A 21,404-nucleotide genomic window follows, 5' to 3' on the forward strand; every position below is an offset into this window, starting at 1 on the left:
AGAATCAAGTCTGAGCTCTTCCTGTGCTCTGGCCCCTGCTTACCTCTGATTTCATCCTGTTCCACTCTCCCCTTTGCACTCCACTCCAGCCGCTCCCGCCTTCTTGGTCTCTCAACTGCACCAAGCTTGCTGAGCCTCAAGGATTTTGCATGTGCTATTCCGTATTCCTGGAGTGGTGTCCCCAGGTGTTTGCATGGATTTTTTTTTTTTATACATTTAAGTCTTTGTTTAAACGTTACATCTTCAGGAAGAAATGACACCCAACCTAAAGCAGCCCTCAATCTTCTACCTCCTATAACCCCAATCATTTTCTATTACATTGGTCTCTATTACCTCTTTTCATGGTGCTTATTATTAGCTTATATTATCTTGTTTATATTCTTACTTGGTTGTTTATCTTGTTTACTTCTATATTACTGTGCCTTTGCAAATGCAAGGAAGGACTAGCAATTTTTTAGGAGGGAAGGAGTGTGAATAAATGAGTAAGTTGTACCTAGAGGAATGTACACAGAGGTATGTAGATAGGGGATAAAAGCGTAAATTATGCTTGAGAGGAGGGTATAAATTGACAGGTTAAAATAATAATTTTTAGGGTCCATTATAGTTCTAAAATCTATAGTTCTAATAATCAGAAACCTTCTCTTTATGGCATAAATTATACTGATTTATTTGCATAGTTTTCCATTTATGCTTTTTTTTTACTAAAGTATAGTTGATTTACAATGTTAAGTTAGTTTCTGGTGTATAGCATAGTGATTCAGTTATATGTATATTTGTATATTTTTTCATATTCTTTTTCATTACAGGTTATTACAAGCTACTGAATATAGTTCCCTGTGCTATATAGTAGGACCCTGTTTATCTATTCTGTATATAGTAGTTTGTATCTGTTAATCCCAAACTTCTAATTTATCCTTCCTCCCATTTTCCCCTGTGGTAACCGTTAAGTTTGTTTTATATGTCTGTGAGTCTGTTTCAGTTTTGTAAATAAATTTATGTCTTTTTTTAGATTTCACATGTCGGTGATTTCATATGGTATTTGTCTTTCTCTGTCTGACTTACTTCACTTAGTGTGATAATCTCTTGGTCCATACATGTTGCTGCAAATGGCATTATGTCATTCTTTTTTTTAAAGCTGAGTAGTATTCCCTTGTATATATACCATAATTTCTTTATCCATTCATCTGTTGATGGGCATTTAGGTTGCTTCCATGTCTCGGCTATTGTAGACAGTGCTGCTATAAACATAAGAGTGCATAATTCTTTTCTAATTAGAGTTTTCTCTGGATATATGCCCAGGAGTAGGATTACTGGACCATATGGTAAGCCTATTTTTAGTTTTTTAAGGAATCCCCCTACTATTTTCCATAATGGCTACACCAAATTACATTCCTACCAACAGGGTAGGAGGGTTCCTTTTTTCCCACACTCTCTCCAGCATTTTTTATTTGTGGACTTCTTAATGATGGCCATTCTGACTGGTGTGAGGTGATAACCTCATTGTAATTTTGGTTTATGTTTCTCTGACAATTAGTTCTATTGAGCATCTTTTTACGTGCCTATCGGTCATCAGCATGTCTTCATTGGAGAAATGTCTATTTAGGTCTTCTGCGCATTTTTTGGATTGGGTTGTTTGGGTTTTTTGTTATTGAATTGTATGAGCTGTTTGTATATTCTGGAGGGTAAGCCCTTGTCAGTTGCATTGTTTGCAAGTGTTTTCTCCCAGGCTGTGGGTTGTCTTTTCCTTTTATATATGGTTTCCTTTGTTGTGCAAAAGCTTGTAAGTTTAATTAGATCCCGTTTGTTTATTTTTGCTTTTATTTCTATTGCCTTGGTAGACTGACCTAGGAGAACATTGCTATGATTTATGCCAGAGAATGTTTTGCCTGTGTTCTGTTCTAGGAGATTTATGGTGCCCTGTTTTCATTTATGCTTCATGTTCTACCTCAATATGTCAGATTGACTCTGTTTTCTATATAAACTCTACATATGCATTTCACTTGGATAGCTTCTTGTTTATGTAGCACAGGCTTCTTCCCTCAACCCCAAGTGAGGAAAGAAGGCATTGAAGTGTATGTCTTTATGTTAGTCTCTCTTTAACTCAAGGTTTTAGGAAATGGACTAGTTTGGGGAGCAGTATTGGGGTGTGGGAGTGGGGAAGAATAGTGAGAAGCAAAATGGATAAGTAAGAGATGGGCAGTGTTTACCTTAGGAATTAAAAGGAATGCAGAACTGGGGAAAATCCAGTTTACGAGGACAATTTTTGTGATGTCCTTCCTGCTGTTACCTTGGGCCCTTCTCTCTGCATCTTTACTGTGTAGTACAGAGCAAGGGACTGAGAAAATGTGCTTTGGAAGTAGACATGCCAGATTTACTAGATTTAAAGTCAGGTTGTACCTTTGAATGATCATGGACAGATTCCTTAATCTCCCCGAGTCTCAGTTTTCTCATTTAAAAAAATGAGAATAATAGCAGGATAGGGGTGAAGTTCAAATGAAAGATTAATTATAATAACGTGGTAAGTCATGTAATCACATAAAGCAGTGCAGTGCTTGGTACACAAAGGGAATCAATACGTCTGTTGAATCATTATTACCACTATTGTATCTGACTCTTCGTCCTCAATTTTTGTTGTCTTTCCCTGCATCCTCTTGCTGTGTGCTTTAACTGTCTTCCTGGAGCCTTTAAAAGTTTGGAATCAGTTATTTAGCATCAGAAACTAAACATATCCAGTTCACATTCCAGCTACAGTTTTCTTCTTGCAGAGAATTTGGATTTTTTTTAAATCTTAATTTCTTCCTCTAGAATGCCTAACCCAACTGCTCTCACTGCTGTTTATACTACATGACTCCTACTGGTCTCTAGGTCAAAAAACCCAGATTACTATCGTAGTGAAGACAAAGTAGGGGTTTCTTTAAAACTTGGATTTGGATAACACATGAAAATCTTTCTGAGATATAATTTTTATTTGTTATATATCTTAACCACCACAGTATAAATAAATATATTTTCAGAATCATGCCATTCATTTTATACTTCTGCCAGAATAAGCATCCTTGTGCTAATATCACAGGTAGGACTGCCACCAACCTCATATTGGCCTGGGACACCATTTCCTATAGGCATCTCAGATTAAACTATGACTCCAATTATCACCGTGCGCCCTGTGTTTGTTTTATACAGCCAACCTTCTGTTCTCTCTCTCTCTCTTTTTTTTTTTTTTTTGACAATTGAATAGCTAGAATAATTTCCATAGAACATTAGAAGGGAAATTAGAAGTGGGTTAGCCCTGATTATTCTGGGAAACAGACTTCAATGATATTACTTCATGGTCTCATGGTCAGATTTTGTGGCTTTAAATTATTTTATCTAAGAAGTGATCTAGCTTCTTTTTGATACATTTACATAGAATATCAATTTTTTAACTTTTTCTTCTTTTGTATGTATATATTGACACAGTGTACAATGTTGTCAATTTCTGGTGCACAGCACAGTGCTTCAGTCATATATGAACATACATATATTCGTTTATTCATATTCTTTTTCACTGTAAGTTACTACAAGATATTGAATATAGTTTCCTGTGCTATATAGTATAAACTTGTTGTTTATCTATTTTATATATATAGTAGTCAGTATCTGCAAATCTCAAATTCTCAATTTATCCCTTCCTACCCCCTTCCCCCCTTGTAACCATAAGTTTGTTTTCTATGTCTGTGAGTCTGTTTCTGTTTTATAAATAAGTTCATTTTGTCTTTTTTTTTTAGATTCTGCATATGAGTGATATCATATAGTATTTTTCTTTCTCTTTCTGGCTTACTTCACTTAGAATGACATTCTCCAGGGACATCCATGTTGCTGCAAATGGCGTTATGTTGTTGGTTTTTATGGCTGCATAGTATTCCATTGTATAAATATACCACAACTTCTTTATCCAGTCATCTGTCAATGGACATTTAGGTTGTTTCCATGTCTTTTTCTGAATAAAAACAGTAAATAAGATGAAAGCTAGTTATCTATTGGTTGCTCTCTGTTTTTGAAGTAATATACTGGGTACTTTATATCTGTTATTTTATTTAATACTAACAATTTATTTAATAGGATCATTATATTAAGTTTATTTCTACAGGTGAGAAAATTGAGGCTGTGAGAAAAAATATTTAAAGTCACTCTGATTAAAATGTTAGAGCTTGCATAAACTTGTATTTTGTCTGTGTTTAGCAACTGTGCTTCCCATTCCACCTTTTACTGAGTGATGCCTGCATCCTTGAAACTGTAGTAAAGCATTTTGCTTAACTGGTTTATTGGAATCTGATCGTAGTGAGGTGTACAAATATGAAACCCTTTTATTTTCTCTCTCCAGTCACTTCAGACATGCTGGGATGAGCCCTCTTTGATTCTAGGTTGGCTAGACTGCTCTGTTTTCCAAACTTCAGGGAGTTTAAGGTCCACTTCTGACCAGTTCAGACCTTCAGTCTCGTGTCCAGTCTCATTCTTCTGTCCCTCTCCGTCTGGGTCAGCCCTTGGCTTGAGGAGCTTGGAATGCAGTGTAGGGGGGATATCATGTGATTTTTTACTTCTCTGCTCTTGTCCAGTCCTTTCTGGTTCCCTTTCTCTCCTGATGTGTTTTATCAGGCAGCAAGAAAGTGTAAAATATTGGAAGCCTTGTTTAGTTCACTGGTGGTGGTGATAATTCTTTCTTGGCTGTGATGCCCCCGGCGAGGTATATGCACGGCTCTGCCTCTACTGCGGCAGCGCCCCGGCTCCTAGTCACGTGGACTTTACTCCGCAGTCTTTCTCGTGGAGTCCCTGTCCCTGGCTGCAGCCTCTAGACTGGGAAAGCAGTAGGATGAGACAGCCCAGGCTCACCTCTCTTCAGTGACGCCTCCCTAACCCACGGGAAGCTCGTATTTTTTTTGCCTTGCCGAATGGCGGGACGGTTTGTATATTCTGGAGGGTAAGCCCTTGTCAGTTGCACTGTTTGCAAGTGCTTTCTCCCAGGCTGTAGGCTGTCTTTTCCTTTTGTATATGGTTTCCTTTGTTGTGCAAAAGCTTGTAATTTTAATTAGATCCCATTTGTTTATTTTTGCTGTTATTTCCATTGCCTTGGCAGGCCACTCCCAATCTGGCACTCTTTTCCCTGTTAATAACTTTCTCTGGAGTCCTCCACCGGGTCAGGTACAGAGGGGTGAGCGGGGGTTCCACCACCTCGGCGGGTATCACTGAGGAGCGAGAGTCCTTCGTGTGTGTGTGTGTGTGTGTGTGTGTCTGTGTCTGTGTGTCTGTATGTGTGTGTGGGTTGATTCACTCTTCCAATTATTTCTTATCAGGTCTTCCCCATTCCGTCGCCGCTGTATGCCGGTGGTGAGCGGTGGCAGTGACGGCTCCTTTGGGACTGGGGCGCGTTTGAGCCCCGCGGTCTTCAGCTGTGGTGCCCTGGCTAATTCAGAGGCGCCTGGAAAGTTCCCGTCCACACAGGCAGCTTGTCTTTCAGTCCTCACAAGAGCCCTGGGGGAACATCTCCGTGTTACGGGGAGGAAAGTTAGACTAACAGGGACTAGATTACTTGCCCCAAGTCTCACAGACAGCAAATGGCAGGCCTGTGATACGGGTTCTGTTGGACCCCAAACGCTTTATTTGCGTATTTGTTACCCACGCACCACACTGCTGTCGCCTTGGCTGTGACAGAGGTGAAGATGTATTTACTTTCAATGTAGTTAGTGCCAGTGCACCAAATTAGCTGTGTTAATTCTTCTTGTAGGCAAACTCCATATAGAAACAAATTGCCAGCAGCTATAAAGCATTCAAATAAAGAAACATTAGCTCTACAAACTGATGTATTTTCTGGTTGCTTCTTATTAATGATTGCTTCCAGTTCCAGGTCCGCACTGCTCATGCTGATGTTAATGGTGGGTTATGCCAGAAATTATGTCTTAAAGCTTCAGTTATTTTAAAATGTGATTATGCTTTTGTGTATCTGTATTCGCAGATGCTTTAAAATTTTCCCTGTATGCTAATTTTGTTTTCTTCTTAGTTACAGGGATGCAGAAAAGAATTTCTACAATATCTCTAACCGATGCTCCTACGCAGACCATTCCAACAAAGAAGACGCTGAAGAGGTCTCAGGCATTCTGCAGTGCACTGCTAATGTACTCGGTATAGTAACTGCATATTTAAAAGGTTGAGAGAATGAATGAGGGGAAAGGGGGGAAAGAAAAAGGGTAAGTGTTTCATTTTCTCCTAAGGAGAGATTTGGAGACTATGACAAGACCTTGTGTTCAAGTGATTTAATTTCAACACTTGTGATGATGTTTAAGTGGAAATTACATGTGGGCCATTCACTTGGAGATTAGAAAACATCACATTAAAAATACTTACATTCCAGGCAAACTTTTACAAGTATTCATATGTTAGTATTATTAGCTTCCTGAAATCCGTATTCCTGTGGCTCTTATTCTCAGCTCAAATTGGGGCTCTTTCTCTTTTCTCAAAGCCAATACTTTATTATTATTATTGTTATTATTATTATTATTACTACTACTACTACTACTTACTGTTTCTGGAATGCCCTGGCTGGGCCTGGAGAGTGGCTCACAGGTGCTCACAGTAGACGCTACAACTCAAAGGCAGTGAGCCAGCTCATCTGTGGAAGTCTGTGCCCTTCTTATGGGGCATGGGGGGTGTCCACCTTGAAGATACTAGTATTTATTACAGAGGGCTGTTTTTAGGTGCTCTCAGCATGGGAAGGGATACTGTTTTAAGCGGCACTGAATCACATAGCCACAAGATACTGTAATTCAGACGTACTGTCTTACGCTCTGAAGTCCTTGGGGTATGAGAGCTACCTGCTTTATATGCAGAGTTGATACCATAGCAGGAATATTTTTTGCTCTAATGTCTTACAGAGTTTTTTAGGGAAAAATACCTCTTTCAATTTTTTTTTTTGAGTCTTCTTTTCTCCTTATGACTCAGACAGAAATCCACTGAGTACTGCAGAGTGGTGGTAGGGAACAGCAAACCTTAGTGACTGACTCCCTACAAAACTCAGAGGCACCTGTCTCTCAGGATCAGATTTTGGGGACTAGGGAAAACGTGCTTCCCTTTCTTTCCCTTTAGGATGAGTACTTTCCCTGGACATCTGAGTCCCTCTTACAAACAGATTCCAGGTGACCTTAACCCATGAATTTACCAGATTTTGCTAAACGTATCTGACTGCCAGAGGCAGACCTGGCTTCTACTCTCAAGCTGGGACTCCAGCTACACGTGACTATATTTTCTTCCTAGGTAACTTTTATAAATGTAAAATTTTATAATAAGAACAGGGACCTTTTGTGAGGGGAGGTATATAGACGTTAAGTGGTTTGTCCAAGACATCATGGGCTGTGAAGAGGAAGGCCAGAGATCTATTTACTTCAATCTTAGTGCAACTGCAGAAAGGTCATCCTACGTAAGTAAACATTATTAGTGCAGAAGATAAGGGTGAGAGTAAAGGGAGGATGGGGTTGGGCGTTACCCAAGAACTGTTCACAGTTTTCTGATTTTGTGTTTCTAAGGACTCTTCTGTAAGCAGTATCTATTTCTTTTGACACATTGTGATGTCTGAAAGGGTAAGGTGAGATGATGTGCCACTAACAGGGATGTATCAGAATTTTGGCGGAGGGATGTTTAATATATTGAAAACTTGTTCTTTTTAAGTTTTTATTGAGTCATGGTCAGTTTACAATGTTGTGTCAATTTCTGGTGTACAGCACAGTTTTTCAATCGTACATGAGTATACATATATTCGTTTTCATATTCTTTTTCACCATGAGCTACTACAAGATCTTGACTATATTTCCCTGTGCGATACATATAAACTTGTTTATCTATTCCATATATACCTGTCAGTATTTATAAATCTCGAACTCCCAGTCTGTCCCTTCCCATCTCCCTCCCCACCGGCAGCCACAGGTTTGCATTCTATGTCTCTGAGTCTGTTTCTGTTTTATATTTAAGTTCATTTGTCTTCTGTTTTATTTTGTTTGTTTGTTTTTTAGATTCCACGTGTGAGTAATATCATATGGTATTTTTCTTTCTCAAAAATTGCTCTTTACTTACCAATTTTCTAAATGATTCCCTGCATCTCACATCGTCTTTCCTTATGCTCGCCACTTTGAGAATCACTGAGTTAGAGGGAGTAAGAGGTGTTCAAGACGGTGAAGATATAAGAAAAATTAAAGACATCCGAACTGTGACTTGCAAATAAGTGTGCATAGTTCCCGTAAGAAACTCTAGGTCAAACAATTTGATACAGTAACCATCAGGTGATACTGTTGGCCCAGCACAGTTTAGCTGCCTTTCAGAAGGTGTCATGCGATAGATTAAGTTAATGAGTGAAAAGGACAGGCAGTTTGCTGCCTGATGATATTAGGGAAGGGCTAGTTTTTAAACAAATACTTATAATTTAGAAAGTGACTATAACAGGGTTTGGATTTCCATAAGTATTACATTTTTCTAGAAAAGACAGTATTTTTTCTGATCTGATTTTTCCCTGTAAATAATGACGGGTTATTCTCAAAATGTAAAAAAAGCACAATCTTGTAAAAATTTAAGTTTTTGAAGAATAAAACTCTGACTGCTACCATTCCCAAGATGCTGATGTGTACGCCTAAGAGGTGGCTGTTCTCTTTTGAATAATGTCCTTCCATAATTCTTGAAATACAGACTGAGGACACAGACAACGGCTTTACTGGTCATATTCAGTGAAAGCTCTTTGCTTTAACAAGTCACTGAATTGTAATTAATCTTAGTTTGCTTAGACCTCATCTTTTAAAAAAATTACACCTAAAGTCTCCCGTGCAATCATTTATGTGAGTTGATTAACTTACTGGACAGAAAAACAACATACGAGAAAGAGAGCCTGTTTTGAGTGGAGGGGTTTAGCTTGGAGAAATAGAATTTCAACCAGTTTAAGAAAAAAATAGATGCCTGAAAATCTCTGTGAATGCCAGAGGGCAGTTTTCCAACTCTATGATTTATATTTACCACCTTTGGGAGGTGTGGGTAGAATATTGGTGGACTGGAATTGGGGAATATGTATTCCTCTTAACTTCTTAACCTGCTGCAGGGTTGTGGTCGTGGTAGAGACTAGAATTGTGTTTGTTCACTCATCTGTATGTTGTATTTCACCTGTCATAAAAATGATTCAAAGTCATAGGTCAGAAAATACGATCAGAGTAACAAATTTTTCTCTTTTCAAAATGACTGTCTCTATTGACTTAGTGTAAAGTCCTCTAGATGGTTTGACAATTTACTGGCTCGTCAGGCTGAAGTTTGAGTTTAGTGTCTGGCGTGGAATGAAAAGGGTAACTTGAAGAGAAGGAGAAAGCTTGTTTGCAGAAGACCAGTGATGCCTCCGTCCCATGGCCTCTTCTCTAGGACTCCCTGGAAACACATGGGTGTCACAGAGTAGTTTATGCCCTATGTAGTAATGGCAAAGGACTATTTGTAGACATCAACATTTTGCCATTCATTTTCTTTTGCTGGCTTAGAAACCCAGATATTGTTATACTGCCTCATTATTTACAAATGAGGGATATTAAGGAAGACCTCTCCTTAGTTTGTTGCAATGGCATAAAGGATACACAAAGAGAGAGAGTTGTGAACAATGCCCTCCCTACTTGACACTTTTAGTGCTTTATTTGGTACTTTGTCTTTTGCGTACCAAAATGATCTTCCAATTTTAGTTGTCTGAAAAATGTAAACCTTTCCCAGCCGTAATCTGCAAAACTCATTTGTAATTCCAATTAAGTCAAATTGTGTTTATAGTCTTACGAGGTTTATACAGCATTGAATATCGTCTTGGAAATTGTAACAGTTGATTGGTACAGTGGAGCATCTATGCTGAAGCGTGAAAGGTCTGTACTGTGTTGCTTAAGTGTTGCCACCTGATCCTGTATCTTGGGTTTAGGTAATGTTGGGGAGAGGAAGGCAGAGGATTGAGTAGGGAAGCTTAAGGGAGAAGGATGATAAAATTGTGTAGCTCCCTTTGCCATAATATAATTGAAGATAAACAAGGGTTTTGAGCATTTCAGTTTCAACAGGCTTTAACACTATTACTGGGGTTGTGGGTGTTTTGTTGTAGCATCAAGAGCCATAGGCAATAGATGTGTAGGATGGATGCATGGTGTAGGATAAAGTCACTCCACAGTAGGGCACAAATCAAATAGAAATGAGAGATCTAAGGTAACTCATCTACTAATGAATTATGGCAAACAGAGGTTTACTATTTTAATAAACATCAGTTATTTACTAAATATTAACACAGTATAGTTAAACAATGTTGTTGAAGTATAGTCAGTTTACCGTGGGTTAATTTCTTGTGTACAGCATAGTGATTCAGTTATATATATATATTCCTTTTCGTATTCTTTTTCATTATAGGCTATGAAAAAGTAGTGAATATACTTCCCTGTGATACACAGTAAGACCTTGCTGTTTATCTATTTTATGCATAGTAGTTACTATCTGCAAATCCCAAACTCCCAATTTATCCCTACACCCTGCCTTTCCCACCTGTTAATTACAAGTTTGTTTTCTATGTCTGTGAGTCTGTTTCTGTTTTGTAAATAAGTTCATTTGTGTCATTTTTTAAAAGATTCCACATATAAAGTGATATTTTATGATATTTAAAGAATACTCATTAAAATTTTGTTTTAAAGGTTTTCTGTAGAGTGGGGCTTTATTGTCTCCAAAAACTTAGCTCATTTAAAGTCGGTGTCAGAGTAATGTTTTCATGGGATTATTTGTTGGAAAAGTACGAATGAACTGAATGGAGGGGATGACCTTTGGGGCATGTCCTCACACTATTTCCCTGATACCAGGGACCCTGAAGTTCTGTGAAAGCAGAGCTCCCCATAAAGTGCACCTGACTCCAGAATCATTAGTTGGTATGGAATGGAACTTTTTGTTGTTACCTGTTTTTATATAAGCAATAATTTATTGCTTTTCTGTTAACTTGTATGTACTTTTTGGTTTTATGATTTAGAATGTGCATTTAACAGCCTTTTAATTGGCTATAGAACTGTGAAGAGTTAGCTTTACTTAGGATTAAGACCTGTGTGTGGGAGGTTTCTTCGAATAACTCTGAATCATGTAATTGCTTAGTGAATTAGCATATGCTTAACATATTTACATATTGGAGAACTAGTTGATGCAATAGCCACTTACCATTTTTGATGATGAATTAAGATTGATAGCAATAAATAAATTCTGCCAATATAGTTCTTATTACTATAACTTGGTAACTGATCAGTTTTCTCTTTCATTAAAAGTAAGTTAAAAGTAAATAGTGTCAGGATTTTAATGAGATGAGTTGGAGTTAGGGTGGCTGGAAGGGAACTGATTGATTAGCTGATTCAATAATGACATTATAATATAGTAATGTAGAGCAGAGACTAGAGCCAGACTACTTAGGTATGAAAACATACTTACTAGCTGTATTAACTGGAGTGAGTTACTTAATCTTTCCATGCTTTGTATTTCTCATTTTTAAGTGGGGATAATATAATTAAATACCTCCTAGAGCTGTTAGAAAGATGAAATAATTCATATAAGTACTTAGAGCAGCAGCCTGATCTATAACAAATGCTGAAGTGTTTGCTCTTATTATTGAATATTCAAAAAATAATGTTTGCATCAGAAATGGGAGGTCACCGTTGCTCACTTTTATAGCTGAGGAAACATATTTTGAGACACTAACTTGTTAAGTTTCTTTGTCAGTGATGCCAAGCTGCAAAAGGAGGATTTAAACCCAAATCAGTGTGATTCCAAACCTTTCCCTGCTTCATGCTGTATTCAAAGGTTTTTGGACTAAGATTGACTTTACATCACACCTCTAATGCTAATTACACAAGTCTCTCCAGTTCTCTGAAATGAGAAAATCGTCATGATATCGAATTTTACTCAGCTAATTACTATTTGAAAGTGTACTAGGGATTCTTGCTTGCATCTAATGGGTAGTAGCAAAAAAGTTTTGACTATTTCTCATCAGCATTGAGGAGAATGCAGTTTCTTTGTAATTTGAATCATTTGCAGGTTAGAAGTTTTTTTTTTTTTTTTTTTTTTAAGATTTCAGGAGTTGACTCCTCTCCATCTTGGCTGCATCAATTTACACTCCCACCAACAGTATAGGAAGGAGGGCTCCCTTTTCTCCACACCCTCTCCAGCATTAATCATTTATAGACTTTTTAATGATGGCCGTTATGACCAATGTGAGATTATACCTCATTGTGGTTTTGATTTGCATTTGTCTAATACTTCGTGATATTGAGCATCTTTTCATGTAGTCTGTTGGCCATCTTTGGAGAAATATCTACTTAGGTTTTTTGCCCATTTTTTGATTTGGTTGCTTTTTTTGTTTTTGTTTTTGATATTAAGCTGTGTGATCTGTTTGTATATTTTGGAAGTTAATCCCTGGTCAGTCCCACTGTTTGCATATATTTTCTCCCATTCTCTGGGTTGTCTTTTTGTTTTGTCTGTGGTTACCTTTGCTGTGCAAAAGATTTTAAGTTTAATTAGGTCCCATTTGTTTATTTTTGCTTTTATATCTATTACTTTAGGAGATGGATCCAATAAAAAAATTTCTGTGATTTATGTCAAAGAGTTCTGTGTATGTTTTCCTCTAAGAGTTTTAAGATATCTGGTCTTACATTTAAGTCTTTAATCCATTTTGAGTTTATTTTTGTGTATGGTGTTAGAGAATGTTCTAATTTTATTCTTTAACGTGTCTCTGTCCAGGCTTCTCAGCACCACTTAATGAAAAGACTGTCTTTTCTCCATTTTACATTCTTGCCTCCTTCGTCATAGACTGACTTGAAGTGCATGGGTTTATTTCTGGGCTGTCTATCCTGTTCCATTGATCTGTGTGTCTGTTTTTGTGCCAGCACCATACTGTTTTGATTACTGTAGCTTTGTCATATAGTCTGAAGTCAGGGCGTGTGATTCCTCTAGCTCTGTTCTTCTTAAGATTGTTTTGGTGATTCTGGATCTTTTGTGTTTCCATGCAGATTTAAAAAATACTTGCCCTACTTCTGTGAAAAATATCATTGGAAATTTAACAGGGATTGCATTGAATCTGTAGATTGCCTTGGATAGTATGGCCATTTTAACAGTATTGAGTCTTCCAGTCCAAGAACACAGTATATCTTTCCATCTATTTGTCTGTTCTTCATTTTCTTTAATTGGCATCTTAGTTTTCAGAGTACAGGTCTTTTGCCTCCTTAGGTAGGTTTATTCCTAGGTATTTTATACTTTTTGATGTGATGATAAATGAGATTGTTTACTTAACTTATTGCTGATACTTTATTAACAGTGTTTAGAAATGCAACAGATTTTTGTATTTTAGTTTTATATTCTTCAACTCTACTGAATTCATTGATGGGCTTTGGTAGTTTTCTGGTAGCATCTTTAGGATTTTCTGTGTATAGTTTCATGTCATCTGCCAACAGTAACTGTTTCACTTCTTTTCCAATTGGATCCATTTTATTTCCTTTTCTTCTCTGATTGGTCTAGCTAAGATTTCCAAAACGATGTTGAATAAAAGTGACGAGAGTAGGTAACCTTGTCTTGTTCTAGTTCTTAGAGGAAATGTTTTCAGGTTTTCACTGTTCAGTATGATGTTAGCTGTGGGTTTGTCATGCATGGCCTTTATTATGTTGGGGTCTGTTCCCTCTATGTTCACTTTCTGGAGGGTTTTATCATAAGTGGATGTTGAATTTTATGAAAAGCTTTTCTGCCTCTATTGAGATGATCATATAACTTATATACTTCAATTTGTTAATGTGGTGTATCACATTGGTTGATTTGTGACTATTGAAAAATCTTTGTATTCCTGAGATAAATTCCAATTAATCATAGTTTATGATCTTTTAATACATTGTTGGATTATATTTTGTTGAGAATTTTTTCGTCTTTGTTCATCACTGATGTTTACCTGTAATTTTCTTTTTTGTGCTATCTTTTTCTGTTTTTCACTGTCAGGGTGATTGGGCCTTATACAATGAGTTCAGAAGTGTTTATTTCTATGCAGTTTTTTGGAATAGTTTCAGAAGGATAGGCATTCATGCTTTTCTAAATGATTGGTAGCATTCTCCTGTGAAGCCATCTGGTCCTGGACTTTTGTTTGTTGGTAGTTTTAAAATTGTGATTCAATTTCAGTACTGGTTATTGATCTATTCATATTTTCTATTTCTTCCTGGTTCAGTCTTGCGGGTTGTGCCTTTCTAAGAATTTGTCCATTTCTTCTAGGTTGTCCATTTTATTGGCATACAGTTGCTCATAGTAACCTCTCAATGATCCTTTGTGTATCTGTGGTGCTGGTTGCAACTTCTTCTTTTCCATTTCTGATTTCATTGATTTAGGCCCTCTCCCTTTTTTTCTTAATGAGTCTGGCTAAAGTTTTATCAATTTTGTTTACCTTTTCAAAGAATTAACTTTTAGTTTAATTAATCTCTTCTATTGTTTCTTAGTCTCTATTTCATTTATTTCTGCTCTGATTTTTATGATTTCTTTCCTTCTACTAACTTTGGGTTTTGTTTGTTCTTCTTTAGTTACACTATGATATAGATGTTTGCTTTAAGTTACTGATTTCTTAATTTCAAAGGCATTTTAATAACCCTGCATTTGTACTCTCTTTTTATGATTACTGTTTTGATATCATATTTTGCATCTAATTGTTCTGTGTATCCCTTATCTGCTTATTGTGGATACAGATAATTTCACTACTTTTGTCTTTTAACCTCCCGACTGGTTTGTGTGTGGATGGTTTCCTACCTTCACTGTATGTTTGCCTTTACTGGTGAGCTTTTCCATTTTGTAATTTTTTTCTTTCTAGTTGTGGCCTTTTCTTTTCTGCTTGTAGAAGTTCCTTTAACATTTGTTCTAAAGTTGGTTTGGTGATGTTGAATTCTGTTAGCTTTTGCTTGTCTGTGAAGCCTTTTATTTCCTCATCAAATCAGAATGAGAGATTTGCTGGGTAGAGATTTTTCCCTTTCATCACTTTAAATATATCATGCCACTCCCTTCTGGCCTGCAGAGTTTCTGCTGAAAAATCAGCTGAAAGTCTTATGGTAGTTCCCTTGTGTGTTATTTGTTGCTTTTTCCTTATTGCTTTTAATATTCTCTCTTTATCTTTGAATTTTGTGATTTTGATTATAATGTATCTTGGTGTGTTCCTCTTTGGGTTAATCCTGTATGAGACTCTCTGTGCTTCCTGTTCTTGGTTGACTGTTTCCTTCCCCCAGTTAGGGAAGTTTTCTGCTATGATCTCTTTGAGTATGTTCTCAGGCCCTTTCTCTCTCTCTTCTCCTTTTGGGAACCCTATAATGTGAATATTAGGGTTTTTGTTGTTGTCCCAGAGGCCCCTTAAATGGTACTCATTTCTCTTCATTCTTTTTTTCTGTATGTGGTAGTGATTTCCATCACTCTGTCATCCAGCTCCCTGACCTGTTTTTCTGCATCATTTATCTAGTATTATTCACTTTGGTGTATTTTTTATTTCAGTTATTGAATTTTCAGCTCTGTTTGGTTGTTCTTCATATTTCCCAACTCTTTGTTGAAAACTTCTAACTTCTCACACTATGCATCCGTTCTCCTCCCAAGTTCTTTGTTCATCTTTACCATCATTACTCTGAACTCTTTCTCAGGTAGATTGCCTATCTCCATGAGGTTGTCTCTCTCTATGTCAGTTTTTCTTCTGGGATTTTATCTTGGTCCTTTATCTGGAACATATTCCTCTGCTGCCTCATTTTGTCTCAATTTGTTTACATATTCATGTATGTGGTAGTTTAGTTTTGTTTCTTGACCTTGGAGAAGGGGTCCTCTCTAGGAGATGTCCTGTGCATCCTAGCAGTGCACTCTTTTCCTGTCACTCTTGGGCCAGTCTCCAGCTGGTCCCAGGATAGGGACTGGCCTGCATATGTGGAGTCATTCTGCAGGCTGTGGGATCACAGTAATCTTGATTTTGCTGTCTGCCCCTAGTGGGTGAGACTGTTCTAGGGGATTGAGCAGGCTGTCTGGTGGGAGGGGCCAGTGCCTGCCCAGTGGTGGGTTGAGCTGGGTCTTTGCCCTCTGGTGGGAAGGGCTGCATCTAGGGGCATGTCAAGAGGCAGCTGTGAGCTTAGGAAGTGTTTAGGCAGCTTGTCTGCTATGTGTGTGTGTGTGTGTGGGGGGGGGTGCTGTGTTTCCTCCCAGTTAGTTGTTTGTCCTGAGGCATCCCAGCACTGGAGCCTACAAGGTGTTGGGTGGGGCCAGGTCTTGGTGCCTATGACCCAAGCAAGATGTCAGCCTCCATGGGAGTTCATACAGAGGAATACTCCCCAGTATGTCTGCCACCAATGTCTGTGTCCCCAGGGTGAGCCGCAACTACCCTCCCGAGACCCTCCAAGACCCACAGGTAGGTCTGGTCCCAGGAGAATTTGTGTGTGTTCTTCAAGAGGGAAGTCTATTTCTCCCAGCCCTGTGGAGCTCCTACAGTTATTCCCCCCTTGCCTTCAAAAACAAATGCTCTGGGGGCTCCTCTTCCTCAGGTTGGACCCCCTGGGCCGGGGAGCCCAATGTGGGGTTCAGAGCTCTCACTCCTGTATAGAACCTCTGCAGTATAATTATTCTCCAGTTTAAATGAGTCTCTCACCCAGGAGGTATGGGGTTTGATTATATCATGAGTCCACCCTTCCTACCTGTCTTTTTGTGGTTCTTTGTGTCTTTAGTTGTAGGAGATCTTTCCTGGTAGGTTGGAGTGTTTTTCATCTGTGGTTGTTCTGGCCGAAACACCCTAAGGGCCAACCATGCCTACCAGACTGCTCATCGTAGTCAGCCTGCCTCAGCAGAAGAACCTATGCTGCCCACATAGAGGGTACCCTAGAGTAGATAGCTCTGGTGACCAGGGCATGCTTGACACCTTAATTCCAAAGCTAACCTGGCTCTTCGGCGAGGATGCCTAGGAAGCTCGAGTTTAATTCTTAGGGAATTTGGTACCAAGTCATACTTTCTGATACTAGAGGTTCTAGAACCTGGGTTTCTCTGTCTTATTTCTGAGAGAGGGTTGCTTCCTTGTACACCAATATGTTCTTTTCACTTACTTCACTTCTTTTTAGGACTTTAAGTTCTGCTTCTGAACCCTAAACGGGAATTGGAGCCCTGCTTCTCTTCACTGCCTTGTCTTCTGGATACAGGCTGAACGACTCCTGCTGCGTGCTGTGTGCTCTAGTCATGCCTTTGTTTTGGCTTTTCTTTATCTCTGCCAACTCTCTTTACTGCTGAGGACTGCTGGCTTAGACTGCCACTGTCTGTACCATACATTTATGATACCACATTTTTTTTTCTCTGATTTTCTCCTGTCTCTGCACAAGTGGGCATACTAGTTCTGGGTCAGTCTCTCCCTTTCTCATCCAGAGTCATTAACTTTGCACAGATGTGTGGTGGGTTGTTGTTTAACCAGTGTCAGAAATAGTGGGTCACACATAGCTTTAGTAAAATGCTGGGTTTAGTAACATTTTTTCTCTCTACCACTCCTAGGACCAGAAATCCTATTAATCACCAGAGGAAAAATTTAGCCTACGGGGGAAACAGAGTGGGCAGCAGAGTGAGGGTGCAGCTGCTGTGGGAAAGGGAAGTTTTTGCTCTGTGAGCTTTCATAAAATAAGAGTCATTTTAGGGTCTTTTCAAAGAGATCAAGAGGGATTTCAGCCAGTGAAAAAGCAGAGCACTGATACATGGTCCTGATCTTTGTGAGTTATTCCACTGAGTGATTAGTGTGCAGAAAAATTTTGAGTGAAAATACTTCTGATTGCCATTGTTTTTCTGCTTCTCATTCTGTTTTTCCTGATTCTGTGTACTTCCAACAACATTCTGACCCTTTTACCCCTTTACTCACTTCTGGGTGCTTAGGACTGTTTTTCACTTGGCTCTGTTTTTCTTTGTTTATATACCATTTCTTCTTCATTATTCTGATTCTTAATCCTTTATATCAATAAAAAAGAACAATGAAAATCTGCCAAGCATTTAAAAGTTTGCTCCTCTTACTTTGTCATCACCTTTTTGCTTTTGTGCCATATTTAAGCTTAATTTTTTAGATGGCAAAATTAGTAAGCAGGAGACTCTTAACTTGTTGCAAATCTATAAAACCTTTTTAAAGGTTCTAAATGATCACCAGGTCTTTAGCTGGGCTAAAATTTATTGTTGTATTAACTGCAGGAAAAGGTTTATTAATCCAGTGATATGTATGTATAATATTATACAGAATGTGTGTCTTATTAAAGAAACAGTTTTCAAGCATTTTGTTCCATCAGTACAAGTATTTATTGAGTATCTACTTTTGCAGTTCCTCTTATAGGTGCTGATGACTAGCAGGGGAAAAAACAGAGTGGAGGGTCAGACAACAACACCAACACCAAAACCACAAATAACAAAAACGATAATGTCAGAATGACGGGCTATGAAGTACAATAAGGCAATGGAATGTAAAAAAGGGTAGGGAAGGGCTTACATAATTAAATGTTAATCATTTTAAAATTCATTTAAGCAATTCTAATAGGATTTCACATGACTGTAGTGTTTATGTTGATTCAAAGCTCTAGGAATGAATTTTTTTTAAAACACACCATTTACTGTACCGTTGAGGAGGTTGATGAAAGTTCTGGTTTCCCCACTGTTGTCTGAGTAGCAACTGCCTCTACAAGGAGGCAGTGATGTTGTGTCATAGTATTTTGGGTTAAAAAAGGTCCCAGCTGGTGTTCACCATTCCACAGATATTTGCTGAGTATCCTCTATGTACCCAGGCCTGTGCTGTTCCTAACCTCTGCCCTCCTAGCACTGACAGTTTAGAAGCTCCTGGAAAGGCCACATGACATGAGGCATAACTTCTTTACTTAGGGGACAGAGTGGAATGCTGCCTTGTGTGGCCACTGGATGACAACCATCCCAAGAGAAGTGGAAGCCCCACCCACAAACAGACTGAAAAATTTGCGATTCAAAACTCTTGTAAGTTGTGAGACGGAGGACCTGTCAGAAAAAAAAAGCAAATCTAATACATCCTTAAGCTTTTTCTCAATCTCATTCTATCTCTGTCCCCACATGTACATACAGACTCGTATACACATATAAACATGTCTACAGATACAAACATGTAACTGTACACACTTGTATACATGTACATATATATGTAAATTACTCAGTGCTTTACTTTGTATAAAAAACTTTCCCGTATATTATTTTGTGACTCATTAAACTCTACAGTTGACTATTACTATCAGATTTTATAGATGAAGTAATTATTAAGGCCCAGATTGTAAGTGACTTACCCAAGATTACTTAGCTAATAAATGATTGAGGTTGAATTTGAATATACCTTCTCCAGCTTCTGAAAAGGAGCACAGTTCTTTTTACCATGACCAATTTTTCTGTTTCTGAAAATAAACGGTAATTGTAACACATCTTCCAGTTAGAAGAACCATCTGTTTCTTAAAAAAAATGAAACAAAACCAAACAAAAAGAACCTGTGTGTGTGCATGTTGTGTGTACACAGGTTTACTGTGTACTCTTGTATGGTACTGTGTATTACTTCAAGTTCTTGAATTAAAAGTTATTTTATAAATCAATTTTACCAATGATGATTCTGACAATAGAATTTTCCTATTTCCAAGTGGGAAATAGGAAAACAAAAAAAGAAGCCAGACAGCAAGAGTTTTGAGCTGATAAAAATGAGTAGAGTCTAGCTTATACTTCTATCATAGTACATTTCGTGTGTTTTTGTTACCGAGTCCAAACTTGTTCTGCTTGCCGCATGACAGGTCAATAAATCGGGAGACGAGGTGCTGGGGCAAGGAATAGTGACTTTATTCAGAAAGCCAGCAGACCGAGAAGGTGGCAGACTAATGTCTTGGAGAACCATCTTAACTCAAGTCAGAATTTGGGCTCCTTTTATGCCAAAAAGGGGAAGAGATGTGGCTGGTTGTTGCAAACTTCTTGCTGTAGGAATTCTTTGTTCTTACAGCTGTCCAGGTGGGTCAGGTCATGGTGCCTCTGTAAACCTCTAACAAAACAAATGTTATTTTCTATTCTGCAACTTGTTATCTTTATAAGAGTGCAAAAGTGTTAATATCCTTAAAGGTCAGGGCCTTGAGAACAGGCTCTCCAGTATATTTCAGATTAAAGGCAACATTCCTTTGAAAAAGGTGAAGAGCAAGCAAGACTGAGCCTAGAAAACGGCACAGGGTTAAAGCCAAAGGAACGGATCTAACACGGAGTCAGATTTGTTCTTTTGTTACACTTTTCCTGTTTGTCTTCATATCTTTCTCTTCAGTTTGACTGTGAGTACCTAGTGGTTGCATGCCATGTTCAATCCTTTGTAACAACACCAGCAAGGCAGAGGGCCTGGAAGGGTAGGGATCTGAAAAATATTGTTTGAAAGACAGATTGAGGAAACTGTTTTAGAGGAAGGAAAACTAAAGACACAAGACGAATAAGTGCAATGAATGATCCTGTATTGAATCCTGAACTAGAAAAAAAAGGAGCTGTAAAGAATATTATTGGGACAGTAAGATAAATTTGAATAAGGACTGTGGTATTTTTTCTTTAAAAGGTTTTCATTTGTTACTCTTTTCTGAAGCAGTTAATTCTCTTCTCTTACTTTAAAAAACATGTGTGTTTCATCCAGAGTTATACCAAAGTCATTAAAGTGAATTTTCTACTGGGGTTGTGTCTCCCCAAATCAAAAAAAAGTATTTATTCAATAAACCACAAAAATTAAACCAAAAGAAAACATCAGCAATCAAAAACAGTCCCCAAATATCCAGAGCAAAGTGTAAAATACTTATTTATCTATCACAGTGAGACACAAAGAGATGGGCAGAGTGTGTGGGGGTGATGCTCTGACGTACAGTGGCTCAGGGGAGGGACGGGGGGTCCAGTACTGTGTTGGGATACACAGGTTGGAGGGGGAGATTCCTGCTGCCCCTCACACTGTGGGCTCAGGGCCCCTTTGTAGGAATGTGTGTAGTGAGGTGGAGGCCGGGCACAGGCTGCCATGACAGGTTAGCCAAGTTGTTGGTAGGGGTACCCATCTAGCTAGTGGGGCCAGGCAGCCAGATGCGGACAAAGATGGATGGACGTCTGGACACATGGGTGGATGAATAACACAAGAGCAAGAGGGATGTAATGAGGGGGTCTTCTGAATTGAAGGCATCCCAGACGTGGGAAATAGAGATTGGCGGGGGGGGGCCAAGGGGGTCAAGAGATGATGTGACCAAATCCAGCTTGAGCATTTGATGGTTGAGTACCAACTGGACTGCAGCCAGAGGTGGATCCTCATGGGTGGGGGGAGGTGAGACATCTTCAGAGGAGCCCCAGGGAGGAGGCGAGGTAACAGT

At 38.5% G+C, this 21,404-nt stretch overlaps 1 protein-coding gene across 2 annotated transcripts in view; it reads left to right on the forward strand.

Moving 5' to 3' along the window:
* GUCY1A2 (guanylate cyclase 1 soluble subunit alpha 2) overlaps positions 1-21,404 on the forward strand; it is a 255,314-nt gene that overhangs the window by 32,048 nt on the left and 201,862 nt on the right. For both annotated transcript variants that reach the window (XM_032472717.1, XM_032472718.1), the window contains exon 3: positions 6,035-6,156. In XM_032472717.1, the coding sequence (XP_032328608.1) occupies positions 6,035-6,156 (122 nt within the window). The remainder of the gene's footprint in view (positions 1-6,034; positions 6,157-21,404) is intronic.

The sequence above is a fragment of the Camelus ferus genome, chromosome 33 (genome assembly GCF_009834535.1).
Source record: "Camelus ferus isolate YT-003-E chromosome 33, BCGSAC_Cfer_1.0, whole genome shotgun sequence".
Classification (NCBI taxonomy): Eukaryota; Metazoa; Chordata; class Mammalia; order Artiodactyla; family Camelidae; genus Camelus; species Camelus ferus.